This window comes from Heteronotia binoei, chromosome 5, assembly GCF_032191835.1.
Source record: "Heteronotia binoei isolate CCM8104 ecotype False Entrance Well chromosome 5, APGP_CSIRO_Hbin_v1, whole genome shotgun sequence".
Classification (NCBI taxonomy): domain Eukaryota; kingdom Metazoa; phylum Chordata; class Lepidosauria; order Squamata; family Gekkonidae; genus Heteronotia; species Heteronotia binoei.
In genome coordinates, this window is record NC_083227.1 from 42,095,472 (window position 1) to 42,122,764 (window position 27,293).

At 45.8% G+C, this 27,293-nt stretch overlaps 2 protein-coding genes across 2 annotated transcripts in view; both read right to left on the reverse strand.

The window, feature by feature from the left end:
* LOC132572376 (zinc finger protein 595-like) overlaps positions 1 to 3,755 on the reverse strand; it is a 28,262-nt gene extending 24,507 nt beyond the window's left edge. Inside the window, exon 1 of the mRNA XM_060239312.1 lies at positions 3,704 to 3,755. The gene's annotated coding sequence lies outside the window, so the exon portion shown is untranslated. The remainder of the gene's footprint in view (positions 1 to 3,703) is intronic.
* A 9,361-nt stretch (positions 3,756 to 13,116) lies between these two features.
* Positions 13,117 to 26,220, reverse strand: LOC132572377 (zinc finger protein 79-like). The gene is made up of 9 exons (XM_060239313.1): positions 26,085 to 26,220; positions 20,902 to 20,985; positions 19,127 to 19,360; positions 18,251 to 18,273; positions 18,014 to 18,129; positions 16,784 to 16,816; positions 15,589 to 15,695; positions 15,101 to 15,209; positions 13,117 to 14,584 (listed from the first exon to the last, which is right to left on the reverse strand). The coding sequence occupies exons 1-9, from the start codon at positions 26,118 to 26,120 to the stop codon at positions 13,500 to 13,502; spliced, it is 1,827 nt and encodes a 608-aa protein (XP_060095296.1). The 5' UTR covers positions 26,121 to 26,220; the 3' UTR covers positions 13,117 to 13,499.
* Between the last annotated feature and the right edge of the window lie 1,073 nt (positions 26,221 to 27,293).

A 27,293-nucleotide genomic window follows, 5' to 3' on the forward strand; every position in this document is an offset into this window, starting at 1 on the left:
ACTTCCGTGTGGGAAAGCCGCATGTAACGGGTGACAGGCACGGTGGTGGCCGCAGAGTTGTGGGGGGTTCCCTACGCGCGGGTTGAGGCGTCCTACAGCCCTGGCGGGGACGCCGTTTGCCCTTGTACCTTCACACCCAGCAAAAGTCAATTCTTGCCACGCACTGGTGACCAGTTCGCTCAGCGCACACACACACACAAAAACATGTTCATACCAGCAAGAACAATACAACGCCAGAGCCACAAACTCGTGCCAGACCACCATTCCACTGCTGTGAAAATAACATATATTTATTTACATATTTATACAAAGCTTTTCTCTCCCAGGCAACACAAAATGCTTACAATATGCTTCTCCCCTTGTGTATTTAACCATCACAAAATAACAAATCAGCTTTTGGTACAGCTTGGACACACACACACCCTTTCTAGAAATCCTGACATTTGCAATAATCATGATTCAGGAGCAGGCTGTACATAAATTTGTACATGGATGGATCGTCCACATAGAAGGGAAGCTGTATGAATCTCAGGACCCTTGAATAGATCCAAGTGGACAGCTGTGTTGGTCTGAAGCAGTTGAACAAAGCAGAAGTCAAATTGCACCTTTAAGACCAACTAAGTTTTATTCAGAACGTAAGCTTTCAGGGGATCATATTCAAAGAAAGGCACAGACTGGAAATTTAAATCCCACTTTAAACAGACACCCCACAGAGACTTGTTGGCAAGATTACAGCACCTGAAGTTTTTAGAATAATATAAGCCAAAAAGTGGAAGGGACAACAGGTCTTTGTACTGAGGAGTTTACAATCTATTTTTCAGCAGTGAGGGAAACATAGGGGCAGCAGAAGGCCTAAAAGAAAGGGCAAAGGCAGTCATGGCCAAAGTTTCTTAATGTAAAAGCTGCATAGAATAAACATCAGATTTTTAAGAGCCACAAGACATGAACATCAGATGTTTGAGAGCCACAAGACAGGAAGGTAGGTAGGTAGATGTGGAAAAGAAAGCAATGTTAACTGTAATGAATTCTCCAGACTGAAACAATGTTGAGACAGTGTAATTGCAATAAAAAAGGCCAACACTATGCTTGGAATTATTAGGAAGGGGGAAAAAATCAGCCAGTATCGTAATGCTCCTGTATAAATCCATGGTGCAGCCTCATTTGGAGTACTGTGTACAATTCTGGTCACCGCACCTCAAAAAAGATATTATAGCATTGGAAAAAGTCCAGAAAAGGGCAACTAGAATGATTAAAGGGTTGGAACACTTTCCCTATGAAGGAAGGTTAAAACACTTGGGGCTCTTTAGCTTGGAGGAACGTAGACTGTGGAGTGACATGATTTAAATGGTTTTAATGGTTTAAATGGTTTAATGGTTTCAGATGTATTTAAATGGTTTATGAATATGTGTGTTTGATGTGTTGGTATGTTTGTGGAAGAGCACCTCATTTCGTTGCTCTCTTTTTGTTGAGAACAATGACAATAAATTCATCTATCTATCTATCATCTATCTAGAGGCTTACAAGATTATGCATGGGATAGAGAAGGTATAGCAAGAAGTACTTTTCTCCCTTTCTCACAATATGAGAATTCGTGGACATTCAATGAAATTGCTGAGCAGTCGGGTTAGAACTGATAAAAGGATGTACTTCTTCACCCAAAGGGTGATTAACACGTGGAATTCACTGCCACAACTTCAAGAGGGGATTGGATAAGTATATGGAGCAGAGCTCCATCAGTGGCTATTAGCCACAGCGTATTGTTGGAACTCTCTGTCTGGGGCAGTGATGCTCTGTTCTCTTGGTGCTTGGGGGGGGGGCACAGTGGGAGGGCTTCTAGTGTCCTGGCCCCACTGGTGGACCTGATGGCACTTGGGTTTTTTGGCCACTGTGTGACACAGAGTGTTGGACTGGATGGGCCATTGGCCTGATCTGACATGGCTTCTCTTATGTTAAGCCACTGGCTGGCTCGGCTTGGAGAAGTGATTTAATGAGAGAAATGCCTTCTCCGAGATGGCTGACAGGGCAGTGGGGGTTTCAAGAGACGCACAATATGTGTGAAAGAACCACATGTGGCTCCCAAGTCACAGTTTGGCCACTCCTGAGCAAGAATATGAATGATTTTGGGCAATTGCAGGCTTAATTTCCTATGGGGATGAAAATGAAGGGGTCAAGCACCAGGCATCATAGACATTTTTTGTTGTTGTTGGGTTGCCAGCCTCCATGTGGCACCTGGTGATGTCCTGCAATTACTAGCTAATCTCTAGATGACAAAATCAGTTCCCCAAGAGAAAATGGATGCTTTGGACAGTGCACCCTGCCGAGGTCCCTGCTTTCCCCAACCCTGCCCTCTCCAGGCTCCACTCCCAAAACCTCCAGGTGTTTCCCAGCCCAGAACTTGCAACCCTAGCCATTTGAAGTAATAGAAAGAGGTGCTGTCACTTAGATGTGCTGTGTACAGAGGATAGTGAGGGCGAACTGGGAGAGTCATTTGAGAAAGCACAGCACGCTGAACAAAAGTTCTGTTTGGTAACAGAGAAATATTTGATAGCCAGTGTGGTGTTGTGGATTGTAGGCTGCCAACTCCAGCTTGGGAAATTCATGGAGATTTGATGGTGGAATATGGATAGAAGGAGCTCAGGGGGGATGTGATGCTATAAAGCAGGGGTGGCCAGACTTGCTTATTGTAAGAGCCACATAGAATAAATGTCAGATGTTTGAGATAAGACAGGCAGGCAAATAGATGGGGGGAGAGGTGGAAAGAACGCAACTTTAAATGCATTCTCCAATCCGTCAGCTGGCTTGGAGAAGCGATTGAAAGAGACAAATGCCTTCTCCAAGCCAGCCAACAGGGCAGTGGGGGTTTGAGAGCTACACAATATGTGTGAAAGAGCCATATGCGGCTCCTGAGCTGCATTTTGGCCACCCTGCTATAAAGTCTGCCCTACAAAGCTGCCATTTTCTCCATGGGAACTGATATTTGTCAATTGTGGTTTCTGGAGAACTCCAGGAATTTGATAACACTAATAGGATCTGGGAGACTCTGTTTTCAAAGAGTCCCAAGGCTGAACCCCATGGGCCCCCAGCAAAGTTGCACACAAGTAGCCAGACTGTTTATTTTTTTTAAAAAAGATCTATAAAGTTTATTGCAATTTCTTTCAATATGAAAATTTATTCTATAGCTAACTTGCAGCAAGTAAACCAGAGAACTAGTTTAACTACCTAACACTTTTCAGAATTTGAATTAGATGGCACAAACCTTAAATTCAAGAGTCAGGCGTTCTCTACCTTGCTAGCACTTGCAATTCAAGCAGGTCATAGTTTATACCTTTAGTCTATTATAATCCCAGCTTCTCTCTCTACCTCAGGGCTTTTGCTCAGTTATAGTTTTGGGGCCCAGAAGAGTCAGATTTATACCCTTCTCTTCATTTGGAGTCTCAGAACAGTTTATAATCTCCTTCCCCTTCCTCTCCCCACAACAGCCACCTTGCAAGGTGGGTGGGGCTGAAAGACTTCTGAGAGAACTGTGATTGGCCAAAGGTTACCCAGCAGGCTTCATGTGGAGAAGAGGGGAATCAAATCTGACTCTCCAGATTAGACTCCACTGCTCTTAACCACTGCACCACACTGACTCTCAATAGCAACATCAGGCAAGGAATGATGATACCCAATCAGGAGTTCTCAGGGGAAGCCTCTAGAAGTTTACCTTGTCACCTTGGTTCTTTCTCCCCTCCCATCATAAGGCCATAAGTTCTCATGAGAACCTAATCACCACTGGCCTTGAAGATAAGAATGTGTAGGCCAAGAGACCAATTAGTAACACCTGCAGCATAGACCAGGCCCGTTACTGTTCACATTAAACCTTGAGGAGAGGGCCAGGGTGCTTTGCCTCAGACCAGGTTTGAATCCTTATGCTCTTTCTGGTTCTCACAAAGCCAGTCTGTGCTGTGCAGACACCCAGCATTGCTGTTCAGTGCACCCAGATTGTGAGGCCTGTCTTTCCCCTTTATAACAGATGCTTAATGGGTGGAAATGGGCAGCAGAAGCCTTTCATGACATGTAAGCAAAGAACATCACCTGGTAATGGTAAGTAACATCCCATTAAGCCTGAATTAACTGAGCAGGATGTGCTTTTTTTTCTCCAGGCAGCGGACAACCAAGGTTGTGAAGCAGGCAGAGGAGGTTGCTGGCCACACAAGCAGTGCTGTTCTGTCTCTGAAGAACAGAAGTCACTGCTACTGTCATCCCCCCACTCCATGGAACTGCCTCTGCAGAGAAGGGGGCTGGGCTGCGAGTAGCTGAAGCACAGAATCATAGAGTTGGAAAGTACCTCCAAGGTCATCTAGTCCAATCCCTTGCACAATGCAGGAACCTCACAAACACTTCCCCCTAAATTCACAGGATCTTCATTGCTGTCAGATGGTCATCTAGTCTCTGTTTAAAAACCTCCAAGGAAGGAGAGCCCACCACCTCCCGAGGAAGCCTGTTCCACTGAGCAGCAACAGAGTCAAGCACTGTTTGGGCCAAGCCTCAGATCAGGTCATCCAATGTGCGCTGTCACCCTTGTGCCTGCACAACCCATCCACAGGTTTCCACTGTTTTCAATCATCTGGCAGAACTGAGCTGGAAAGGTAACAACTCCCTCCACCCCAAAAGAGCACACAGAGGAATCCATTTACACAGAAGAGCCCCCCAACATTCTTTTTTGCTAGGGTTGCATGCAGCAACAAAAAAGGCTAATGCAATCGTGGGGTGTATCAACAGAGCTATAGCATCCAAATTGCAAGATATCATAGTCCCACTTTATGCTGCATTGGTCAGGCTGTGCCTGGCATATTGCATGCAGTTCTGGAGGCTTCATTTCAAAAAGGATGTGGATGAGCTCTAACCTGGATAGCCCAGGCAAGCCCAATCTCGCCAGATCTCATAAACTAAGCTGGGTTGACTCTGGCAAGCACTTAGATGAGAGACCACCTTGAAATACCAAGTTGGAAGGACAGGGGCAGGCTTTATTCAGCCACCTCTGGTCGCCGCACCTCAAAAAGGATATTATAGCTTTAGAGAAGGTGCAGAGAAGGGCAACTAGAATGATTAAAGGGCTGGAGCACTTTCCCTATGAAGAAAGGTTGAAACGCTTGGGACTCTTTAGCTTGGAGAAACGTCGACTGCGGGGTGACATGATAGAGGTTTACAAGATAATGCATGGAATGGAGAAAGTAGAGAAAGAAGTACTTTTCTCCCTTTCTCACAATACAAGAACTCGTGGGCATTCGATGAAATTGCTGAGCAGACAGGTTAAGACGGATAAAAGGAAGTACTTCTTCACCCAAAGGGTGATTAACATGTGGAATTCACTGCCACAGGAGGTGGTGGCGGCCACAAGTATAGCCACCTTCAAGAGGGGTTTAGATAAAAATATGGAGCACAGGTCCATCAGTGGCTATTAGCCACAGTGTATGGAGCACAGGTCCACCAGTGGCTATTAGCCACAGTGTATGTGTGTATATAACATTTTTTGCCACTGTGTGACACAGAGTGTTGGACTTGATGGGCCGTTGGCCTGATCCAACATGGCTTCTCTTATGTTCTTATGTTCTTAATATTCTCCAGGACCCAGTAAGGGTCAGTCACCATGGTTGACATGACTTTCAGGTGCATGCACACACAGATACATACACACATAAAATACAAAAAAAAATATGGATAGAATGGAGCAGGTGCAGAGGAGAGCAAAGTGGATGATCAGGCCTGGAGATCAAGCCCTATGAGGAAAGGCTGAGGGACTTGGGAATGTTCAGTCTGGAGAAGAGGAGCTTGAGGGGGGACATGATTGCTCTCTGAGTATTTGAAAGGCTGTCCCTTAGAGGAGGGCAGGGAGCTGTTCCTGTTGGCAGCAGAGAAGAGAACTCACAATAATGGGCTTAGATTAAGGGCAGGATGGTACTGGGTAGATAGTAAGAAAACCTTTTTGACAGTAAGAGCAGTTCAGTAGTGGAATCGGCTGCCTACGGAGGCGGCGAGCTTCCCCCCGCCCCAGCAGTCTTTAAGCAGTGGCTTGTCTGCGATACTCTAGGCTGATCCTGCATGGAGCAGGGGGCTGGACTAGATGGTCTACATGGCCCCTTCCAACTCTGTGGTTCTATTACTCTGTTCTATGATTCCATGATTCTTGTGCCTGAAAGGGAGGTAGGAGGGGAGGGACCCATAGGTCACAACTAGGAGGCACAATGGATTTGCCAACTACTTCATGAAAAAAAAAATCTTTTCCCTCTAATAGAAGCTTAATAGGATGTTATTTACCTACTAATGTTATTTATCTTCATGCTATGAAAAGTTTTAACAGCCCATCCCTGTTCCCATATATTAACCTTTGTGAAGCCCTGCCCTGGATAGCCCAGTCTTGTCAGATCTTGGAAGCTCAGCAGGGTCAGTCCTGGCTACTGTTTGGAAGGGCAACTTCCAGGAAGCTTCAGGGGCGTGATGCAGAGGCAGGCAATGGCAAACCACCTCTGAACCATCTCATCCCTTAAAAACAAGTCTAGCTTGCTACCTAGTGGTGCATAATGCTAAAAGAGCTAGAAGTTCTGGCTCCCGTAGGAACTCCTGACTATATTATACATAATCTCATACAATAATTATGATTACCCTCATGAAAAGGACAGGACATTTTTCTCCAGGCCCGTTGGCAACTTTGGGCTCCTTGCTATAAAGTGGGAATTGTTTCCAATTCGGAGCGGAGTGTATTGCCAAAAATTGGAGGCTATTTGACAGCACAAACACACACAAACAATTCTGAGTCTGAAAGTTTATGTGTAAAGTCTCCCAGTTAAGCCATTTGCCTCACTAAAAATATCCTTGCAAAACATTGTTTAGGGCCAGATGTTAAGTAGGCATCACTGTCATTCATTGCAGTTACATTTACTAATTCACTTCATTTATAGCCTGCCTTTTTCGCTGGTGGGGTCCCAAAGCAGCTTACACTGTTCTCCTCTCCTCCATTTTATCCTCACACCTATCCTGTGAGGTAGGCTAGGCTGGGAGTGTGTGACTGGCCCAAGTTGCCCAACATGCTTCCAGAACAAACTAAGGATTGGAACCTCATAAGAACAGAAGAGAAGCCATGTTGGATCAGGCCAGTGGCCCCATCTAGTCCAACACTCTGTGTCACACAGTGGCCAAAACCCAGGGGGCCAGCAACCCTAAGGCCTTGACAGAGATGAGATTTGAATTCTTACTGTTATTTATACAACAGTTGCAACTAAGCAACACACCAAGAGGTGACTTTTTAAAAGTCAGGCTCCCAGTCCTCTTATCTTCCCTTAGAAAAGCAGTTACTAAACCTAAGGATTTCCAGAAAGTGATGCAAACTTGTTTTCATTTGGTCAGGCCCAGATGCAAAGGGTCCTGACCTGGATCACCCAGGCTAGCCTGATTTTGGAAGCTAAGCAGGGTCACCCCCTGGTTAGTATTGGGACAGGAAAAGACTTTGGAGAGAGAACACAAAACGAAGTTTGAGTCCAGTGGCACCTTTAAGACCCACAATGTTTTCTTCTAGGTATAAGCTTCGGTGTGCATTCACACCTCTTTAGATACATTGAAACAGACTGCATCTGAATCAGCAATGCAGAGCCTGTGAATTGGGAGGGGGCGGCGGTATTTGTGAATGTCCTGCATTGTGCCGGGGGTTGGACTAGATGACTCTGGAGGTCCCTTCCAATTCTATGAAGAAGTGTGCACGCACACCAAAACTCATATCCAAATTAAAATGGCCTTGGTTTTAAAGGTGCCACTGAACTCAAACTTTGTTCTGCTTCTTCAGACCAACACAGTTGAGTTACCCTGAATGCTAAACTAAGTGAGTCTGAAGGGATGCAGCAGTTGCATGTATTCAACAGGCTTTTTCATGGCCAAGGATTGGGGGGAGGGGTGTTAAATAATCAAGGTCTGCTCTTGGAAACAGATGGACTGATCTAGCAAAACTATTCTTTCTTTTCTTTCCAGACACTGGATTTCAAACTTCTATCCCCAGGGAGCATTTTTCTCAGCATTGATCTGTCTGCCCAAAGGCCTATCTGTCACTGCCATAGAATCTCAGGAACACCCTTAAATCCCTATCAATGCCTGGCTTGACATGGAAATGACCAGAGCAGCCTTGTATGCATAACAAAGGAGGAATTACAGCAGGAGCCTCCTGGAAGAGATAACAAATACATTTTTTTTAACCAATTTCAAAATGAAAAGCAGTTAAGCAGGCTTCTGATTTACACTGAAAACAGAACAGGAATCTTGTGGCACTTTAAAGACTAACAGGATTTCATCCTAGCACCAGTGTTCACAGGATGTTGTCCTCAAAAAATTTGCATTGGACCAACAAGGCAGCCTGCAACCCATGTACATTTGGAAATATCTAGCCAATAAGAGAAACATTCTTCAACTGGAGGAAGAAAGAACTTGGAAAGAAACACTAAGTCATCATAGTCCAGGGGTAACCAAACAGTGGCTCTTTCAGACATATTGTGTGACTCTCAAAGCCCCCATCGGCTGGCTTGGAGAAGGAATTTGTCTCTTTAAATCCCTTCTCCAAGCCAATCCAGCCAGTGGCTTAGAGAATGCATTTAAAGTTGCTTTCTTTCCACATCTCCCTCTCCCATCTATTTGTCCCTCTCCCTCCTGTCTTGCAGCTCTCAAATCATCTGATGTTCACATCCTGCAGCTTTCAAATATCTGACATTTATTCTATGTGGCTCTAACATTTTGGCCACCCCTGTCATAGCCAGTTTGGCTTCCATTGACTCCTCCCCTAGTGAGTCCACAGAATTTATCTGCTATTGTTAGTATAAAGACCACCCATTTTCTTACTGCTGTCAGCCTTTTAAAGGACCCTTGTGTGCACTTTGGCATTAAGAGAGACATTTATTCAACTATAGTTTTAAAAATGCTTCCATCAGGAGGCTTCTTTTTTTGTTGCTGCTGGAAGGTCAAACGACAAAACTAGATTCCAGTCCAGTAGCACTTTAGAGAACAATAAGATTTTCAGATATAAGCTTTCAAGAATCAAGGTTCCTTGGACTCTTTGCCAGTTTGGAATAGTGGTTAAGAGCAGCAGACTCTAATCTGGAGAACCAGGTTTGATTCCCCTCTCCTCCACATGCAGCCAGATGAATGATCTTGGGTCAGTCCTAGTTCTCTCAAGAGCAGTTCTGAGTCACAGCTGTCTCAGCCCCACCTACCTCACAGGGTGTCTGTTGTGGGGAGAAGGGAGATTGTAAGATGCTCTGAGACTCCAAATGAAGGGCAGGGTATAAATCCAACTCCTTCATCTCCCAATCTCACAAAGGGAGCTTTGACTTGCAAAAGTTTATACCCTAGAAAACTTGTTCATCTCTAAAAGTGCTACTGGACTTGAATCAAGCTCTTGAATCAAGAGAGCCAGTTTGGTGTAGTGGTTAAGTGTGCAGACTCTTATCTGGGAGAACCAGGTTTGATTCCCCACTCCTCCACTTGCAGCTGCTGGAAGGGCCTTGGGTCAGCCATAGCTCTTGCAGGAGTTGTCCTTGAAAGGGCAGCTTCTGGGAGAGCTCTCTAAGCTCCACCAACCTCACAGGGTGTCTGTTGTGGGGGAGGAAGGTAAGAGAGATTGTGAGCCACTCTGAGATTCGAAGTGAAGGGTGGCATATAAATCCAATATCATCTACTACTACTACTACTGCAGACCAACATGGCTACTCTCTGAGACCCACCAAGCACCATTTCATCTTTGCAAACCAGCTCTATTGTCTACACAAAATGCTTACAAAAGGCTTTAAGATCAAGATTTGCAATATCTCTTCCCCTTTAAAAAAAATCCACTCTGATGAAGCAATTCTGGAAACAACATTCTGGTGATGTGCTGTTTTGATTAGCTTTCCTAATAAGTATTATGTGGCTTTTGTTTTTGGCTTTTGCTTTGGATCAATTCAGTTACTTAAAAATGCAAATTAGCTCAATTTCTCTTTATTTTGTCTACTTTTTTCTTCCTAAAGAAAAACCTACAGCTGCAATTTCTCAGTGTTTATCACCCCACTCTGTAAAAACATTTGCTTTTATGGACCACCCTTCTCACTGGGGCTCAAGGCAGATTACAGGATATAAAGCAGGCTACAGTCTCCCCAGTCAATTGGCAATAGTCTGGTACAGTTGCTTCTGCAGCAGTGTTCCATGTGCTCCAAACATTCCTATCAGAAAGAGGCCCTGTTTTCTGCAAACCAATAAATCACTGCTATTATAGATCCAAGTGGGCAGCCGTGTTAGTCTGAAGCAGTAGAACAAAGTAGGAGTCAAGCTGTACCTTCAAGACCAACAAAGTTTTATTCGATTATTTATTCACTGCTATTATGTTTGCTATTTGACAACACTTTGCTGAAACGAAATTAGCATGAGTTGCTACAATAGTTTCTCATGGTTTAACTGCCTCCCCGAGAGCACCAAAAATGAAGTCTCGGGTAAAGAATGATACATCTTGTAGTCTCTAATGCACAGGGATGGAGACCCATACAAAGCACCAGAAAGCGGCCAAAGTGGTCCTTCTCATTTTCTGCTTCATTTCCACCTCCCCACTACACTGAGACAGTAGCAGTAAGAAATTATAAGTTAGTTTTACCCCTAATATAATCACACACACACACACATGGACAGTAACACACAGCCTGCCATTTTACATGCCAGAGAGGCTTGTTTTCAACCGCTAATAATGGATTGTGAGGAGATTGTGGTTCTTTTTACTCTACAGGGGGAAAATGCCCTCTTGGGCTTTAGAAGCAGTGCTATAAGCAGAACATAGCTATACTTGTGATAAGAACAGGGGTCATCACAAGCACAGTTGTGTTTTCTGTGGGGAACTCTTCAGATGAAGAGCAATCTCCACACTCGAGAGATGGATGGAGCGTGACAACAGGGCCAGAGGGCTGCTCTTAACACTCTATAATTAAGGATACATTTATAGATCTATCAAAAATTCTGATGCATCTTTATTTGCCTCAGTGTTTCCCCCTGGAAATAAAACTGAACAATGACGACCTTATAAATTTAGCTTGTTCTTCCTGTCTGCATCTGTTAAAACACTTCATTTTATTGTATGCTTGTATGCATTGTTGAAGTCATACACAGAGAAGAGGCAACACACAGCCAAAGGCACAAGTCTTTATCATGTTGGAATGAAAACAGAGCTTCCAGTTCTACAGTGGAAGCTCCACAGATTGCAAAAAAATGCCACATTGGCAGACATCAGTTTATGCCAATCTTCCCATCATTGCCTTGGAGTTTTTTTAATAATGTGTTCTAATGTTCTTATTCTGCCACTAGATGTCAGTGTAGTTCTTCAGTTCTTTTGACTGAGCAGATGCATTCTACACAAACAAGGAGAATTAGGAAGCTAGAACAGGTAAACCACCAAGCAAGACCTTCCAGGCCATAAAGGACTTTAAACCATACCGAGAGAGATTTTTCTCCCACATGGGATTTAATACAAGTGAACAAAGGTTCATGCGAGTCTTCATGCAGACTCTACTTCAGTGTTGTTCCTGAGTTGTGAAGTTCACTTCAGTTAAATAAATCTGGACTGCCACAGACCTAAGTCCACAAATCATCATACAAACACATACAAAAGGCATGTGTAGAAAGCATGAGATCGTTCACTTTTACCACATTGCCAGTTTAGAACATGAACAAACAGCAGTCGGAAGACAGCTTTTTCCTTGCACAATCTGCACAAACATGCTAAGTATTTGTGAGGTGCCTCATAAGAAACACCAAGCACACAGAGACAGAAAATAAGCACACATGTACCTCTGCCAAACTACCATGAGCCAGCTTGAATACATGGAGATTTGGATGAGATATTGGATTTATATCTCACTCTCCACTCCGAAGAGTCTCAGAGCGGCTCACAATCTCCTTTATCTTCCTCCCCCACAAGAGACACCCTGTGAGGGAGTGGGGCTGAGAGAGCTCTTACAGCAGCTGCCCTTTCAAGGACAACCTCTGCCAGAGCTATGGCTGACCCAAGGCCATTCCAGCAGCTACAAGTGGAGGAATGGGGAATCAAACCTGGTTCTCCCAGGTACAAGTCCGCGTACTTTATCACTACAATGAACTGGCTCTCAATTATGTGTTATGAGTATTATGTAACTTACGTGACTTGCAGGGGACTATTTCCTCCTTCCTGTCCCTGAAAGCCCCAATAGCCTCTCTCCTTTTCCTGCTTCTTTCTCTCCTTCCCACCCACTAGCCAATCTACCTGTCTCCCACCCTATCTTCATCTTTCCCTCCTTCCCTCCCCCAGACAGACTCTACCTGGGAACTGACCCAGCTGCACAAGGTAGGGGCAGGAGACTTGCAAGGGGCACCTCATTTCCCCCTATATCACCTTCTCCACAGTATTCTTTCCTCCAGCCTCCTGGCAACTCCCATATTCTCACCCTTCTCTGCTTCCTTGCCTCCTTCCCATCCACCAACCAATCAGCATTTTACTTCCCCCCATATTCAGCTACGTATACTATTCAGTTACTTCATTTCTCCCCCATTTTCCTCCACAATGGGGGCTTAAAAGTATGTGACATCATTCTCCTCTCTTCCATTGAATCTGCACAACAACCCTTGGAGGCAGATTCAGCTGAGCATGTGTGACTGGCCCACTGTTACCCAGCAAGCTTCCATAGCAGAGTGAGGATTTGAGTCTGGGTCTTCCAGATTCTAGTCTGAAATACTAGCCACTATATGACACTGGCTAGATTGTGGGGTGGCTGCTGTTGAAAAAGAGCGAGCAGCCAGGCCTGGGTGAGTCATACAAGACACATGGTAGCAAGTCACCTAGTGGTTGCTAAAGGCTCAAACAGCCGTGAAAAGGGCCTTTACCCCTCCCACCCCCTTTTACTAAAAGAAACCAAGGCTGAAAGGCTGGCAATATTCCTCTGGTTGTCCAAACATAGCAGGCTTATTTTCTGTTGGGGGGGGGGAGAGTTAGTCCTTCAGTGCTATTGTTTTTTTAAGATTTCGGGGGGGAGGGGCATTTTGCAAACCTGGGGATTTTTGAACTCCCTCTTCTGTTCACATCTCCAGTCCTCAGCTTTAAGTGTCCACAGATTTAGCCATGGTGAGAATTAAATATATTGATAAAAACCAGGAAGGAAATTTAGGAGAAAGATGTTGACATGAACATTACTGGAGAGGCAGATAGCCAGGTAAGCATTCCCATCACAGATAACATTAATTTGGTGTGGGGGGGGGTGTTTGCAATGGGGGAAAGGGTCTTTGCTCCCTGTCTCCCACTGCAAATGCACAACTTTTTTATCATCCTATACTTCCAAAACAGAACCTCCTCTGGACCCAATGACACCACTTTCTTTGTTCCAAATGGCTCCATGAGAGGTTGAACAGCCAGTGAACTGGCCACCTAACCAAGCATCTTCAGCTATAGTTCCATTAATAAGCATGGGTTTCCATTTCCGACCTAGGAAGAGACTCCTTTATTGGCTTCCTTTGTCTTTGGTGTGGACTCTCCGGTGTCTATTAAGATGTCCATTCTGAGTGAAACTTTTCCCACAGTCTGGGCATTCAAAAGGCTTCTCTCCTGTATGGATTCTTTTATGTGCTAGAAGGGCTGAGCTCCGATTGAAACTCTTGCCACATTCAGTGCACAGGTAGGGTTTCTCACCTGTGTGGATTATCTCATGTTTAATAAGAGTGGAACGCTGGCCAAAGCATTTTCCACAGTCTGGGCACTCATAAGGTTTCTCATTTGTATGAATTCTCCGGTGAGTCTTCAGAGTTGAATTCTGACTGAAGCTCTTGCCACACTCAGAACATTTATAAGGTTTCTCCTCTGAGTGGACTCGGCGATGAGTAAGAAGGGCTGAGCGAGAACTGAAGTTTTTCCCACACTCAGCACATTTGTATGGTTTCTCCCCTGTGTGCCTCCTCCGATGGGCCATGAGGAAGCAATTAAACCTAAAACCTTTGCCACAGTCAGGGCACTTGTATGCTTTTGTACTTCCATGAGTCCGCTGGTGTTTGACCAGGGTTAAGCGGTCCCTAAAACCTCTCTCACACACAGAACATGTCAGAGATTTTCCTGCTATGTGGCTTTTCTGGTGCTTGGCAACATCTGAGGCAAAACTGAACCGTTTCCCACACTCAGGGCAGGCATGGGGTTTCTCGCCTGTGTGGATTTTCAAATGTCGAAAAAGGTTGGACGTCTGGTTGAAGCTTTTCCCACATTGGTGGCATTCATAAGGCCTCTCTCCAGTATGAATGCGCCGGTGGGTAATCAGGGTTGAAAACCGGCGGAAGCCTTTCCCACAGACAGGGCATTTGTGGGGTTTCTTTTCTGTACCCATATTAGACCATATTTGAGATTCTTGGTGGTTTTTACTGCCCTGGATTTCCACAGAATTGTTTCTTGGTTCATACTCAGCCTTCAAAAATTCCTCCTCGGAATTCTGTAAAATTACCCCACAGTGTTTGGCCAGTGCAGTCACATGCATCTCCCCTTGTTTAAGGTTTTCCTGCTTTGGCAGCTGTATTGCAGCTTCATGCGCCATATCCTCGCCAACTTGGATTAAAGAAAGAAAAGAAAACTTTATGCAACCAGTACGTCACACTTTCTAAATACATTCTTCTTCTAAGCAATAGCTGTTATTCTCCCCTCCTCCATTTTATCCTCTGAAATAAGTCAGGCTGAAACAGCATGAGTGGCCTAACATCACCCAGTAAAGCTTTGTGAACATAGACCTCACAGGCCAGATTTAGAATGGGAATGATAAATGCTAGAGATGTCAGCAGCCCCAAGTGGAATATTTGCATACATGATGGAGATACTCTTAAGATCTATTGACAGAAAAGAAGTCCTATATTCAGTTCTGGACATTTGTAACTGCCACCACCACATGGCTTAAAGAGCTCTGAGGTGGTTAAGCACATATTTGATCAAACCCAAATAAAGCGTTACCATAAAACACTACTCTAACAACCAAATCTACAGTAAATGCAGTTCCAATCAAACTTCAAGTATATCTGAAGAGAAATGCCAGCACCCAGAGTGATGGGAATGTATAAATAATTAACTCACCTTCTCTTCGGTCCCCTAGGCCTCTGCTTATCTGTGACTTCACTGGTTCCTTAGAACCCCAAGGTTCTATACCAATATATTCGACTACCTGACAGGAGACCACTGGAGCCTATAAAAACCAAGTGTCCCAAAATTAGGCAAAAATCAGATCTAGCCTGGTCATAAAGAAGTGGGACTATGTTTGTGCCATGTGCTTACGTAATCAACATGAAGCTTGGAATCTGGAGCAAAAAAAAAAAATCAACATCTGGAAAAAGTTGAGATCCCAGTTCCAGGGCAATGTGGCATCCTGTGAATCTTAGCTTTCCTTTTTAAATTTTTCAAGCAACTTTTGACCTCAGGCCAACAGGAGTATGGATATGACCGGCCACTCCCCAAACCAGAGAGCGCCTTTTTTAGAGTTCCCAGTGGCCATGAGGTAGGAGGCTTCAGAGACCAGTGTAACTTTTTGGTCTTTTCTCATGAATATTAACACCGCATTGTTATACCTGAAATGTCTCTCCTACAGGCAAAGCTCCTTTTTCCAAACCATCTGCTGGCTGTTCTTCCTGAGGAGAGGGATCTCTGGAGTGAGAAAGGGCTACTATTCTGAAGCCTGCCAAGACAGAAAGCAAGAGAGGACATCAGGAGGATTCTGTCATTACACACGCTTCTGATGACTTGCACATTCCTTCCACCGTCATCCCTCCTCTGCTGTCCCTCTTGCATCAAAGGCCACTGCTATGAGCCCTGTGACAACCTGATACGACCCGAAAGGTTTGCAAGCCTCGCCAGGTTATTGTCAGGTCCCCTGGAAATAAAGATACAAGTCTTAAACAGAAAACAACCTGAAGCCAAACATATATGCCACTCTGTCCCTCGACAGAGGACTGTTGCCAAGATGAAGCTCAAATAGCTGCTCTCAGTCTTAAAAGGCTAGATTTCCATCCCAGTCTGTACTTCATAGGTTACTGATGGAGAATGTCTTGATTGGCCTGGCAGCTTCCTGTTGCTACTGGAGGAGGACTGCCTCAGACTGCTTTGTAGTCTTCCCTCTGGTCCTGCTGAGGCATTCTTTCCATCCCTTCAGATAGATGCAGCCTAAAGAGTTTTCTAGCTTCCTCCTAAGCTATCTGTGCTCTTTCTCCTGCCTTTCTTTGATGGCGAAGCTTCCTTGCCCTCATCCTCTCACTCACCCAGCTCTTGGAAGGCCTCTGTGGGTAGTTTTCTTCACTTCTTCCCAAAGATCTTCTGCCTTCCAACCACTATCTCCTTCTCTGACTCACTCAACTGGCACTTATATATGGTCTCTGCAGCAATTACATTCAAGCAGCATCAGATATTTACAGTTCATACCAGGTGTTTCCATTTACCCATTTAAAGAAACAGTATCCCAGAAATCACACTAACCAATGTGTCACTAGATTAGTAGGTGGCAGTTTTTGATTTTGTTTCCTTTGTTGAGCATCACACCCATGATATCAATCAAGAAATAACAATTTGGGTCAGGAAGAAACGCTTCGTTCTTCGGCAGCACATTGGGGCAGACAAAACATCAATCCAGCCCTCCCTAACCCCCACAGCTGTCCCGCTGCATGCAAGACATCTCTTTATATTGCTAAGGCCTCCTGGTGCACTCCCAAGCAGAGCTATGTCTGTTTTAGTCCATTGCAGTCATGCTCCCCGTGACACACAGAAACCTACCTGCATCAACCTCCAGCTCTAGCCGTAAAGTCTCTGAGGGGAAAAGAGAAGGAAAGTTAAGGGAGGTTCATATTGACACTCAGATCCCAGTCGGGTCTGGAGGGGCAACAATATTTTAAAGCCTCCTGTGAGGTAGACCGTTATCTGTCCTGGTTTACAGAGAGGACCACTGGGACTGCACAAGGTCAGCTAGATGGAGCAGGAAAGGAATAAGAACATAAGAAGAGCCCTGTTGGATCAGGCCAAAGGCCTAACGGGTTCAGCATTCTGTTCCCAGTGGCTTACCAGCTGCCTTGATGAAGTCCACAAGCAAGACGACTGCAATAAACTGAGCTACTCCTTTTTAAAAATTCCTCCCTTCCTCCAATGGGTTCAGGACCGGTATGCCCATTTCCTCTTCCAAGGTTATCCTTACTTGAACTCTGAGGGGTAGGGAAGGCTGGAAAATAAGTGACTAGGTCCCAGGGTGACACAGTGAACTATGACTGAGTGGGGATTTCAAAAGTCAATGTCAATAACCTAGCCACTATTCCTCACTGGCTCTTAGCATAAAGCTGGGAAGTTCCCCCATTTAAGAGTTCAGCTCAGCAAAAGGTTTATTAGGTAGCTTTAGCAGGTTATTATCATTCAGAAACATTCCAAACCAAACCAAGGTCACGCAGCCTGCTTCGTGCTGAGGAGGAATCAAACCAGGTTCTCCAGATTAGAATCCATCCACTGCTCTTAACCACTACACCAAACTGGCTCTACCAAAAGCCAGTGCTAGGCCTATCCTCCATGAATGTGTCCCATAAAGGAAGTAAGCTAGTGTGTGCAAAGTAGATCTTTAAAAAGTTACAAACTGGATCACCAGCATAGCAAAAACTGACCAGGCTGGGGGAAGATTCTAGTACAGGGGTCCCACAGCTTAAGTCTGCAGGCAGTTCTGGAATTTTAAAAAAGGATCACAGGTACTATCACAAAATGGCTGATATAGGAGGCAGGGCCAGCCACAAAATGGCTGCCAATGAACCAAGCATCTCCCTATGATGGAGAGAGCTGTTTCTGAACTGGTGCTCTGTGCAGACCCAAAAGTACTGCCCCTGGGGAATTCTGAAGCACCTGCAAAGAGGTGAAGGACTGGCCATTTACCTTGGGAAAAGATGCTTTGGGGAAGAAGCACCAAGAAATTCATGAAGGAGAATCATGTTACCCACACATGCAATGTTGGGGATCAGTGCTCCAGCTCACCTTTAAATTCAAGCATTAGTTCTTGCAGGTTATCCTTTCTCTGAGAGAAATTATCAAGCCTCTGTTCCAGCTCCTCAAAACTGAGCTCCGATTTCAGGGACATGTCCTCCTCCTTACTGGAGACAGGAAGAGAAAGAAGTCAACATGAAGCACATTTCCAAACCCTAGAAGAACACATTTTCATTGTGGGTCCATCCCAATAGAAAAGCACAATCTAAAAAGGGCTAAATTACTCACCTGCTCTCAGTGCTTCTGAAGTCCTAATGGAGAAGATAAAGAAGTTATGATTAGTGACACAGGCCTCTAGGATCTGGCTCTTAAGGAATTCTAAACAATGGAAATTCTATCTGGAACTCATAAACTTCAGATATGATCAAGTAACTAACCTTAACGTTCAAAGCATTAGATGGGAGCCCACATGGAATTATGGGATGGGAGGGTTTGGAAATCCACACACATCTCCTCCTCTCAGGTTGTATAAACACTCCGAAACTTGATCAGGCCAATTTCTTCCTCCACTTCAATTTACTTCCCACTGCTTTGAAGATCTGCTCGTGCCAAACTGCAGATTGCTCCAAACCAGGAAGTCTCAGCATGGTGCCAATGGCTAGGTAGGAAGCCCAAGAACTTCTGAGCTCAGACCAACCAACTGTGGTTTCACTGGCCATCTGCATGAGTGCCGCAGAGCACTTCCACACACAGAGAACAGGCAAAGGCAGACTGATTCCTCACTGGCAGTTCATCCACTCCAAGGCTTATGCTTGAGCCGACTCAAGTGATCAATTCCCCACTAGTTGCTGTGCAGGTGTCTTTTGAGCTGCAACTACCTCCCATTCCCCTCCCAGCAACCCAATCTGGGTTTTTGGAGAACTGGCCATTGTGAGGGGAATGGGAAGTAGCTGTGGATCAAAAGGCACACGTGCAAAAACTGGTAGGGAATCAATTGCTTGAGCTGGCTCAAGCAGAAGCCCAGGGGAGGAGCTTCTGTGTGGAATTAGTGAGGAATCAGTCTTAGCTTCTGTACTCACTGAAAGCAGCTGATATCATTCTCCTCTCTTTCTCTCTATCCTCACAACAGCCTGTGAGGTAGGTTAAGTGACAAAGCAGTCTCACCTGCATATTGCTGTTTGGCGACAGCTGTTCTTTGTCCCCTCCCCTTCTGCTGAGCAGATCATCAAGCAGGACAATCTCTCTGGAGAGCCGGGAGATGCTGCCTTCCTTTTTCTGCATGAGGCTCCTGTCTAGCTCTGCCAGCCAGCCCAGCAAGACCCGCTCCTGCTCCTCCAGATACTCCCGGAGCTCCTTCCACTCCTGGATGATTTTCTGCTTCTCAGCATCTATTCGCTTCTGCAAACAAAGGAAGTTCTTCCTGAGCAGGATCACTGGATGCATTTTGCAGGGAAGGGCTGTTATTTGTTTTGGTTTTATTAGTGACTAATTTTTATTTTTGGCATTGTTCCATGAATATTCTAAGGCAGGGGTTGCCAAATTTGCTTAACGTAAGAACCACATAGAACCACACAGAATAAACATCAGATGTTCGAGAGCTGCAAGACATGAAGGTCAGATGTAGGTAGGTAGGAAGCAAAATAGATGGGGAGAGAGAGGTGAAAAGAAAGCAACTTTAACTTTACATTCATTCTCCAAACCACCAGCCTTCTCCTAGCTGGCTGATGGGGTGGTAGGGGCTTTGAGAGCCACATATGTGAAAGATCCATATGTGGCTTCCAAGCCACAGTTTGGCCACCCCTGTTCTAGGGTCTCTGTGTTGTGAGCCACATCAAGCTCGTTCTGGTGAAAGGTGGAGTGTATGCATTTTAATTTTGCTAACTAATTAAATCATGAAGGGGCAGATGGGCTGTACAAATGTTCAGTCCGAGCCCTGATTGTGCCAGGAGCTTGATTGTGCCAGAAGGCATTTGCTTGGTTTGTGGCAATTCCCATTTGCAAGTTCCAGTGGATGCAGGTACAATTCATCTGCAATGTAGACCTGATTTTTCATCACACGTGCACTGAGTAATTCTCATGCAACATTCGATACGTGTACAGCTGAACATGTGATTGAAACCCCACATGTATCCAGGTACTGCTCCCTGGTTTCATTGATAAAGTGAACGCTCACGGAGCTCTTTCTTAAAACAGGCATACATGCAGGCTGTATGTGCATTCACTGCAATATGTGAACAGGGTTAAGTCAGAATGGGCCAGAGGCATGTCAACATGTTATACAATATATACTTTTTTAAAACAAACCTTTCCAGCCTTTCTTTGATCCTCCAGCTCCATAAGAAAAGAATCATAGAATCACAGAGCTGGAAGGGGCCATACAGGCTATCTAGCCCAATGCCCTGCTCAATGCAGGATCACCCTAGAGCAGGGGTGGCCAAACTTGCTTAACGTAACAGCCACATAGAATAAACGTCAGATGTCTGAGAGCCACAAGACATGAGCATCAGATGCTTGAGGGAGGGAGGGGAGAAGGAAGGAAGGAGGGAGGAAATAGGTGGAGGAGGGAGAGGTGGAAAGAAAGCAATTTTAACTTTAAATGCATTCTCCAAGCTGCCAGCTGGCTTGGCTTGGAACAGCGATTTAAAGAGAGAAATAACTTCTCCAAGTCAACCAGTGGGGCAATGGAGGCTTCAAGAGCCATATAGGATGTGTGAAAGAGCTACGTGGCTCCCGAGCCACAGTTTGGCCACCCCTGGCCGAGAACATCCCTGACATGTCTTTGTCCAGCCATTACTTAAGGATGGCCAATGAGGGGGAGCTCACCACCTCCCCAGGTAGCTGTTTCCACTGTTGAACAAGTCTTACTGTCAAAAAAAAATACTGCTTCTCTTAACAATGGAAGGATGAAAAAGAAAGGCAAGCAAAGGACAAGCTCTAACCAGCAGCTCCTTGATCTTCTTCTCATCAGCTGTTGCTTCTTCTCTCTGTCTCCTTAGACAGGCCAGACGCTCTTGTAGCTCTACCTGAGGAAGAGAGCAGAAAAAGTGATGGACACTCGCACCCACGTAGTTGAAAAGGAGTTATGGCTCAGGGACTGAGCATCTGCTTGCCATGCAGAAGGTCCCAGGTCCAGTCCCCAACATCTCCAGCTAAAAGGAGAAGGCAGGAGGTTACGTGAAAAACATCTGCCTGGAACCCTGGGGAAAGTAGACAGTACTGTGACGGACCAATAGTCTGATTCACTATAAGGCAGTTTCACGCATTTATAAATTCCAGTTCCAGCTCTACAAAAAAGGTCAACTTTGCACTTCACCAGCTGGGCTTTCACTGAGAAACAGCCACTCCTGCCACTGAACATATGAAACTGCCTTACACTGAATCAGACTATCTTACTCCATGCTGCGCAGTCTGTCTAGCGGCAGCTCTCACTGGATTCAGAAGGCAACGGAAGTTCAGAAGATGCCAAAGACTGAAAAGTAGCCATCAGAAACAGGGCCTTCTCTGGAGCCATGACCACTTCTGTGTTGTCGTGTCCTTGCAATCAGTCAGGCAGCATGGAGGCAGATACAGTGGAAGGGGACACTCTAGCCTGCTCTTCCAGTTCAGCAGGACTCCAGGAACAACCATGAAGAACTATTCCCCACAACAGCAGCTGTGGGAGTAGATCTCCAAAGTCTCAACCCACATCAATCCGGTTTTTGTCCGGGTCATGGGACGGAGACGGTTCTGGTTGCCCTCACAGATGGCCTCCAGAGGCATGTGGATAGAGGTGGCTCAGCAGTGCTGATGTTGCTAGACCTGTCGGCAGTTGACCATCAGCTACTGACCTGTCGCCTCGCCGATGCTGGGATTCAGGGGCTGGCCTTGAAGTGGCTTTCCTCCTTTCTCCAGGGTTGGAGACAGAGGGTGGCGCTAGGAGATGAACTGTCCCGATGACACCCACTTATCTGTGGTGTGCCGCAGGGAGCAGGTAGATGTTATTCAACATCTACATGTGCCCCCTCGGCCAGATTGCCCAGAGGTATGGGCTGGGTTGTCACCAGTACGCTGATGATACCCAGCTCTATCTGTTGATGGGTGGCCAGTCCTACTCCACCCCGGAAGATCTGTCCACAGCACTGCAAGCTGTGGTGGGGTGGCTCAGGCTGAGTGGACTGAAATTAAATCCGACAAAGACAGAAGTCCTGTATCTGAGCCATCGCGGTTTGGAACTGGAGGTCCGCCTACCGACCTTCGATGGAGCACAGCTCATGCTGGTGCCCAAGGTTAAAAGCTTGGAGATGCTCTTGGATTCCTCTTTAACAATGGAGGCCCAAGTAGCTCCCACTGCCGTCAGCTTTTTACCATCTGCGGATGGCAAGGCAGTTGGTCCCCTTTCTCGGAAGCAACGACTTGGCAACAGTGATCCATGCTACGGTCACCTCGAGACTGGATTACTGTAATGCCCTCTACATGGGGCTTCCCTTGTCTCAAATCCTGCGACTCCAGCTAGTGCAGAATGCTGCCGTCAGGTTGTTAATGGGAGTTCCTCTACAGGAGCACATTCAGTCTGTGCTGAAAGCGCTGCACTGGCTACCAATAATGCACCGGATTTGTTTCAAGGTGCTGGTTATTACCTTTGAAATCCTATATGGTCAGTCAGGGTCCTGCATACCTGAGGGACCGCCTTTCCCTGCATATGCCCCAGCAAGTACTTCGGTCCGGGTCTCAAAACCTGTTGACAATCCCCAGCATCAGAGAAGCGAGGCTCAAATCAACAAGAGCCAGGGCCTTTTCCGTTGCTGCCCCTAGCTGGTGGAATGAGCTGCCGGAAGAGATCAAGGCCCTGCGAGAGCTTTCACAGTTCCACAGGGCATGCAAAATGGCACTTTTCTGCCAGGCATTTCTATAATGATATCTGCAGCAGCGGGATTGGCCCATAGAAACATCACCGATGATCTACCTCTTTGTGTTATTGTGATCCTAGGAGCTCTTAGAATGGCTAACCACCATTCAGATCGCTGTCTGAAACCTTGATACCAGTATATGTTTTAGAAATTGTTTTTATGTTTTATGTTTTTATTGTTGTTTTATTTTATTTGGTCACACAATGTAACTGTGTGACCTCAAATCTGTGAGCCGCCCTTTGCCTGCCTCGGCCGGGAGGGTGGGATATAAATCAAATAAATAAATAAATAAAACCTTCCACTGCTTTCTAAAAACTTGCTGTGTTCAACTCCTGTCTGGGAAAGGAACTCCATTAAAGTGGGGCCATGCCTGAAAAGATCCCGTTTGATGCCCCCAGCACTTACCAGATATAGCACAAACTAAAGCAGAATCTCAGCCCAACATCTTAATAAGACAGCTATTACTAGAAAGGCATCCTCTGAGAGATGCAGGGTCCTAGACCTCTAAGAGCTTTGCCTTAAATCTAATACCTTGAATGACACTCAGAAGATGATCTCTTCCAACAGGAAACCAAGGCTGATGTTTCAGAATAGCTCTCACAGGTTCCCAGCCCCCTTCAGAACATGGGCAGTTTTTTTTCATTAGCTGATGCATAGGCCTGGTCATTGTTAGTGCCTAAAGTGCAGCATCTGTTTTAAACTGGGCTGCTATTCAGGCCAAGCAGCTACGAGGCCTTAGAAAGCCTACCAAGGTCATCTCCAAACCACTGCAGTCCTTGTAGCACTGAAGGAACAAAACCCTTGAGGGCTGGCAAGACAGACACTCCCACCTCCCAGCCTGTTGCATACCTAATTCAAATCATGCCCCACAAGCTAAATTCCACCTCACCCCAGGAAACAACCTCAGTTTTCTGTAAGGATCCCACCCACACAAGTATTCTTCAAGCTGAAGGCAAACAGCACAATCCAAAGCAGAGTTACACATCACAAAATCCCTTGAAGTTGGTGGGCTCAGAACAGTGTATTTCTGCTTCAGATAACATTATGAGAAATGCTCAGTGTCCACATGATCACTGTGTAAATGAATCCACACAAACCAAGAGCCAAACTTTAAACCTCTAACTTTAAGTCTCTCTTCTCTCCAAATCCCTTTTAGACCATCATTTACAATCACTGAAAGTAGATTCCCCCCTCCATTGGCTCCTAACCACTCACAGAGCGAGCATGTGATTTTATTGGCTTTTAATATCTATATTAGACTGCCCTCCCCTGCCAAGTGGGGCTCAGGACAGTGTACAACAAAAATTAATACAATACAAATCTAACACAATATAAAACCATAAAAGCAGTGCTACTAAAATGGCGATAAAATCCAGAAAGGGCCACACATGGGAGGGGGCAAAGGGGTGGAAGATAAGAGTGCCAGAGGATGCAACCCTCTCTGTCCTCAACCAAAACCCTGGCGGAACATCTTTGCCTTACAGGCCCTGAGCAAATGCTTCACATCCTGAAGGGCCCAGATATTATTCAGCAGAGTTCTGCCAGGTTGGAGTCAGGGCAGAGAAAGCCCTGGCTCTAGTCAAGGACAACTGGACATCCCTCTGGCCAGGGACCACCAGTAGATAGTGATCTACCAAGCATAATGTTCTTCTTGGGGTATATCGGGAGAGGCGGTCTCAAAGGTATGTGTGTCCCAGACGGTTAATACATGACTCCGTAGGATCCAAAGCTATACTAACAATTACATATCGGAGACCAGGGCAATAGCTACCCCCATTAAATAATACAAAGTGAACTGAACCACTATCACTGAGCGTGAAGAGACTGAGCGGTGAACCAGATAGTCACAGGGTTAAATTCAGTAGATGTCCTTAAGCAGCCACTTTTATCAGTCAGCACATCCTGAAGTATGGAAATGATACTGATCTACCTTCCAGGGTTGTTGTAGATTACCAAGATCCTTGCAAACTGCCTGCTAAATAACTGCATAGTAGACATATGTGGGAGGAACTCCATCACACCACCAGTGCTGTCATGATTTTCACATGCACCCCTCAAGTTCCCTGCTTTCAGAATTCTTCACCATCGCCAGTTCAGAGCCCAGTCCCCCCAACACAGAGGTTCAAACAGTCCCCTTACTACCCAAGCTGCTTCCTACAGGAGAAGGCCCTCAATTACAGTACCCAGAGAGATGCCTCTGAGCATGTGAAGAAAGCCTTTCCTCACCACTGACCATAGCCACTTCCCACACATCCAGGGTTAGAATCTAGATTGTCAAACTACAAGGTAGATCCCCTTGAGAAGAACAAAGCACCTAGAAGGAATGGGGGAAAACCCATTGGCAGATGACGCTTTCAGTCCTGACTGAAATTTGGCTCTGCAACCACCACTACCTCTTCCAAGGAAGAGTATGGTTGGAGGGCCCACAAGCCAGCAACCTTGCTGAAGAGGAGCAAAGCGGGATCAGATCATTACCTGGAAGGAAGAGCACCTGTGAACCCTCAGAATTCCATGACAAAAGATGGGAAAGAAATAGGAGAAGAATCGAGGGGCAACAGGATTGGGCTGACCACCCCCTAACAGAGGATCCACTCTACTTTCTGATGGAGGGAACCATATTTGTTACCATACCAAGCTGTTGTTCGGGGAACCACAGATACTCTTGCAAAGTTATGCTTCCTCGTATCTGATGAAGCAAGCTTTGGTTACCAATACACCTTTTGATCTGGGAGACCTAGTCCCCAATTCCCAAAATAGTTTGGCAAAGTGAGCTCTGTCTCATAAACATCTATACCACGGACAATTTTGTTGGCCTTTTGAGATGCGGCTGGACTCAAATTATGTTTCCCTGTACATGGTTTCAAGAAGGGTGCCAGGTATGTTCTGCTCAGTTCTTTTCCCAAATCCAGTGTGAGATTAACACTTTACAACTTTATAAAGTTTTTTGCAGCAGCAGGGTGCTCATCGACCAATATGCATGCAGTTCCCCCCACATGGCTGGGACCGGAGAAGGGCAGAAGAGAAAGTGAGCTCAGAAGCGAGTCCGAAAAGTGTTAGGGATTTGGGAACAGTAGGTCTTCCAGATCGACGAATGCATTTCTCTAAACAAGCTGTGACGCTTCAGAGCCCAAACGGCACGCCCTCCCCCTGCACACGGGGCTAAGATTTGTGCTCAGATCACTTGATCCCCATCGTCCTCTTTCCCTACTTCCCAAACTCCATCGGTATCAACCCACTCTGAGCTCCCCAGCCAGGATCCCGGCTCCAGCCATGGTGGTTGTAGACAAGCACAAAGCGCTCAGAGCAAAAAGGGTCCTGGAGACATGGCAGCTTCTTCCGCGGCCAGGCGAAACCCTGAGCAGAAGGGAAGTCTTCCTGGCTCCTAGATGGCCCCGATCCCTGAGCAAGCAAACCCCACAGATGAGCTGAGAGGCGGCGCAGCCGAAACGACGCCTTGAACTTCCCAGTCTCCTGTGCTCCTGTTCGCGCCGCCGAGATTCCAACCCGGGCTAGTAACAGACACGGAAACAGGAAGAGGTTGAAGCCACCGCTGAAAAGGCGGAGCTGCGGTAGACTCAAGCCTTAATGGCTGGAACGGGAAATGAGGGGCGGGTTTTAAGGAAAAGAAAGAGGGATTGTAGGCCGACTTGAATTTGCGGTTGCTCAGTTGTTGCAGAGTTGAAAAGTTGGATTGGATCATCTAATTTAACTCCCTAGGAGGAGAGTACCAGCGCACTTTTGTTTTGCTAATAATCTGACCCCATTGTATCTAAGCAAGAGTTTAAAATGTATTGTTTAAGAGTATTTGGATGGGAGACCACCAAAGAAGTCCAGGATTGTGATGCCAAATCAGCTCTTGCCTTGAAAACCCATAACTCGGCTGTGACTTGAAGCGTGGGGGAGGAGCAAATAACTGCATTTTGGAAAGTATACCATTTTATGGGAGTGATGGTTAACAGAGGGCTGGTGATACAATTCAGGTAGAGCATTTATTCATGTGAGACCCAGAAAACAGGTGAAAGCTGATATCTAACTCCCATCTTCCAGCACAGGTGGAATGCCTGTGCATCACATGCGTGTTTGAATGCCAGTGTTGTATGCATGCTCACCCATTTGTACAGACAGACCCATTTGAGGAGGCATGTTTATTGAGAAATAATACCACATTCCTCCCAAGTTACAATACAGTCCTAAACAGAGCTGTGTACTTCTTAGTCCATTGAAATCCCTGTAGGCACCCGTGTTGGTCCGAAGCAATAGAACCACTGCCTATCAGCTACATGTAGCTCTGCTCATTGTACCTGATTCCTCATCTGGTGAAGTGTGCTTGGAGCACACGAAAGCTTACGTTCTGATTAAAACTTTGTTGGTCTTAAAAATGGACTTGACTCCTACTTTGTTCCACTGAAATCCCTGACCTGAATAGCCCAGGCTAGCCTGATCTC

Excerpts from the sequence above, each read along its gene's own strand:
- LOC132572377 (XM_060239313.1), bottom strand. The coding sequence starts at position 26,120 with ATGGCTGGAGCCGGGATCCTGGCTGGGGAGCTCAGA. Across the intron at positions 15,696-16,783 it reads AGAGCTGGAGGTTGATGCAG|GCTTCAGAATAGTAGCCCTT; the intron begins GTAGGTTTCTGT and ends CTGTCTTGGCAG. Across the intron at positions 14,585-15,100 it reads CCTAGGGGACCGAAGAGAAG|TTGGCGAGGATATGGCGCAT; the intron begins GTGAGTTAATTA and ends CTTTAATCCAAG.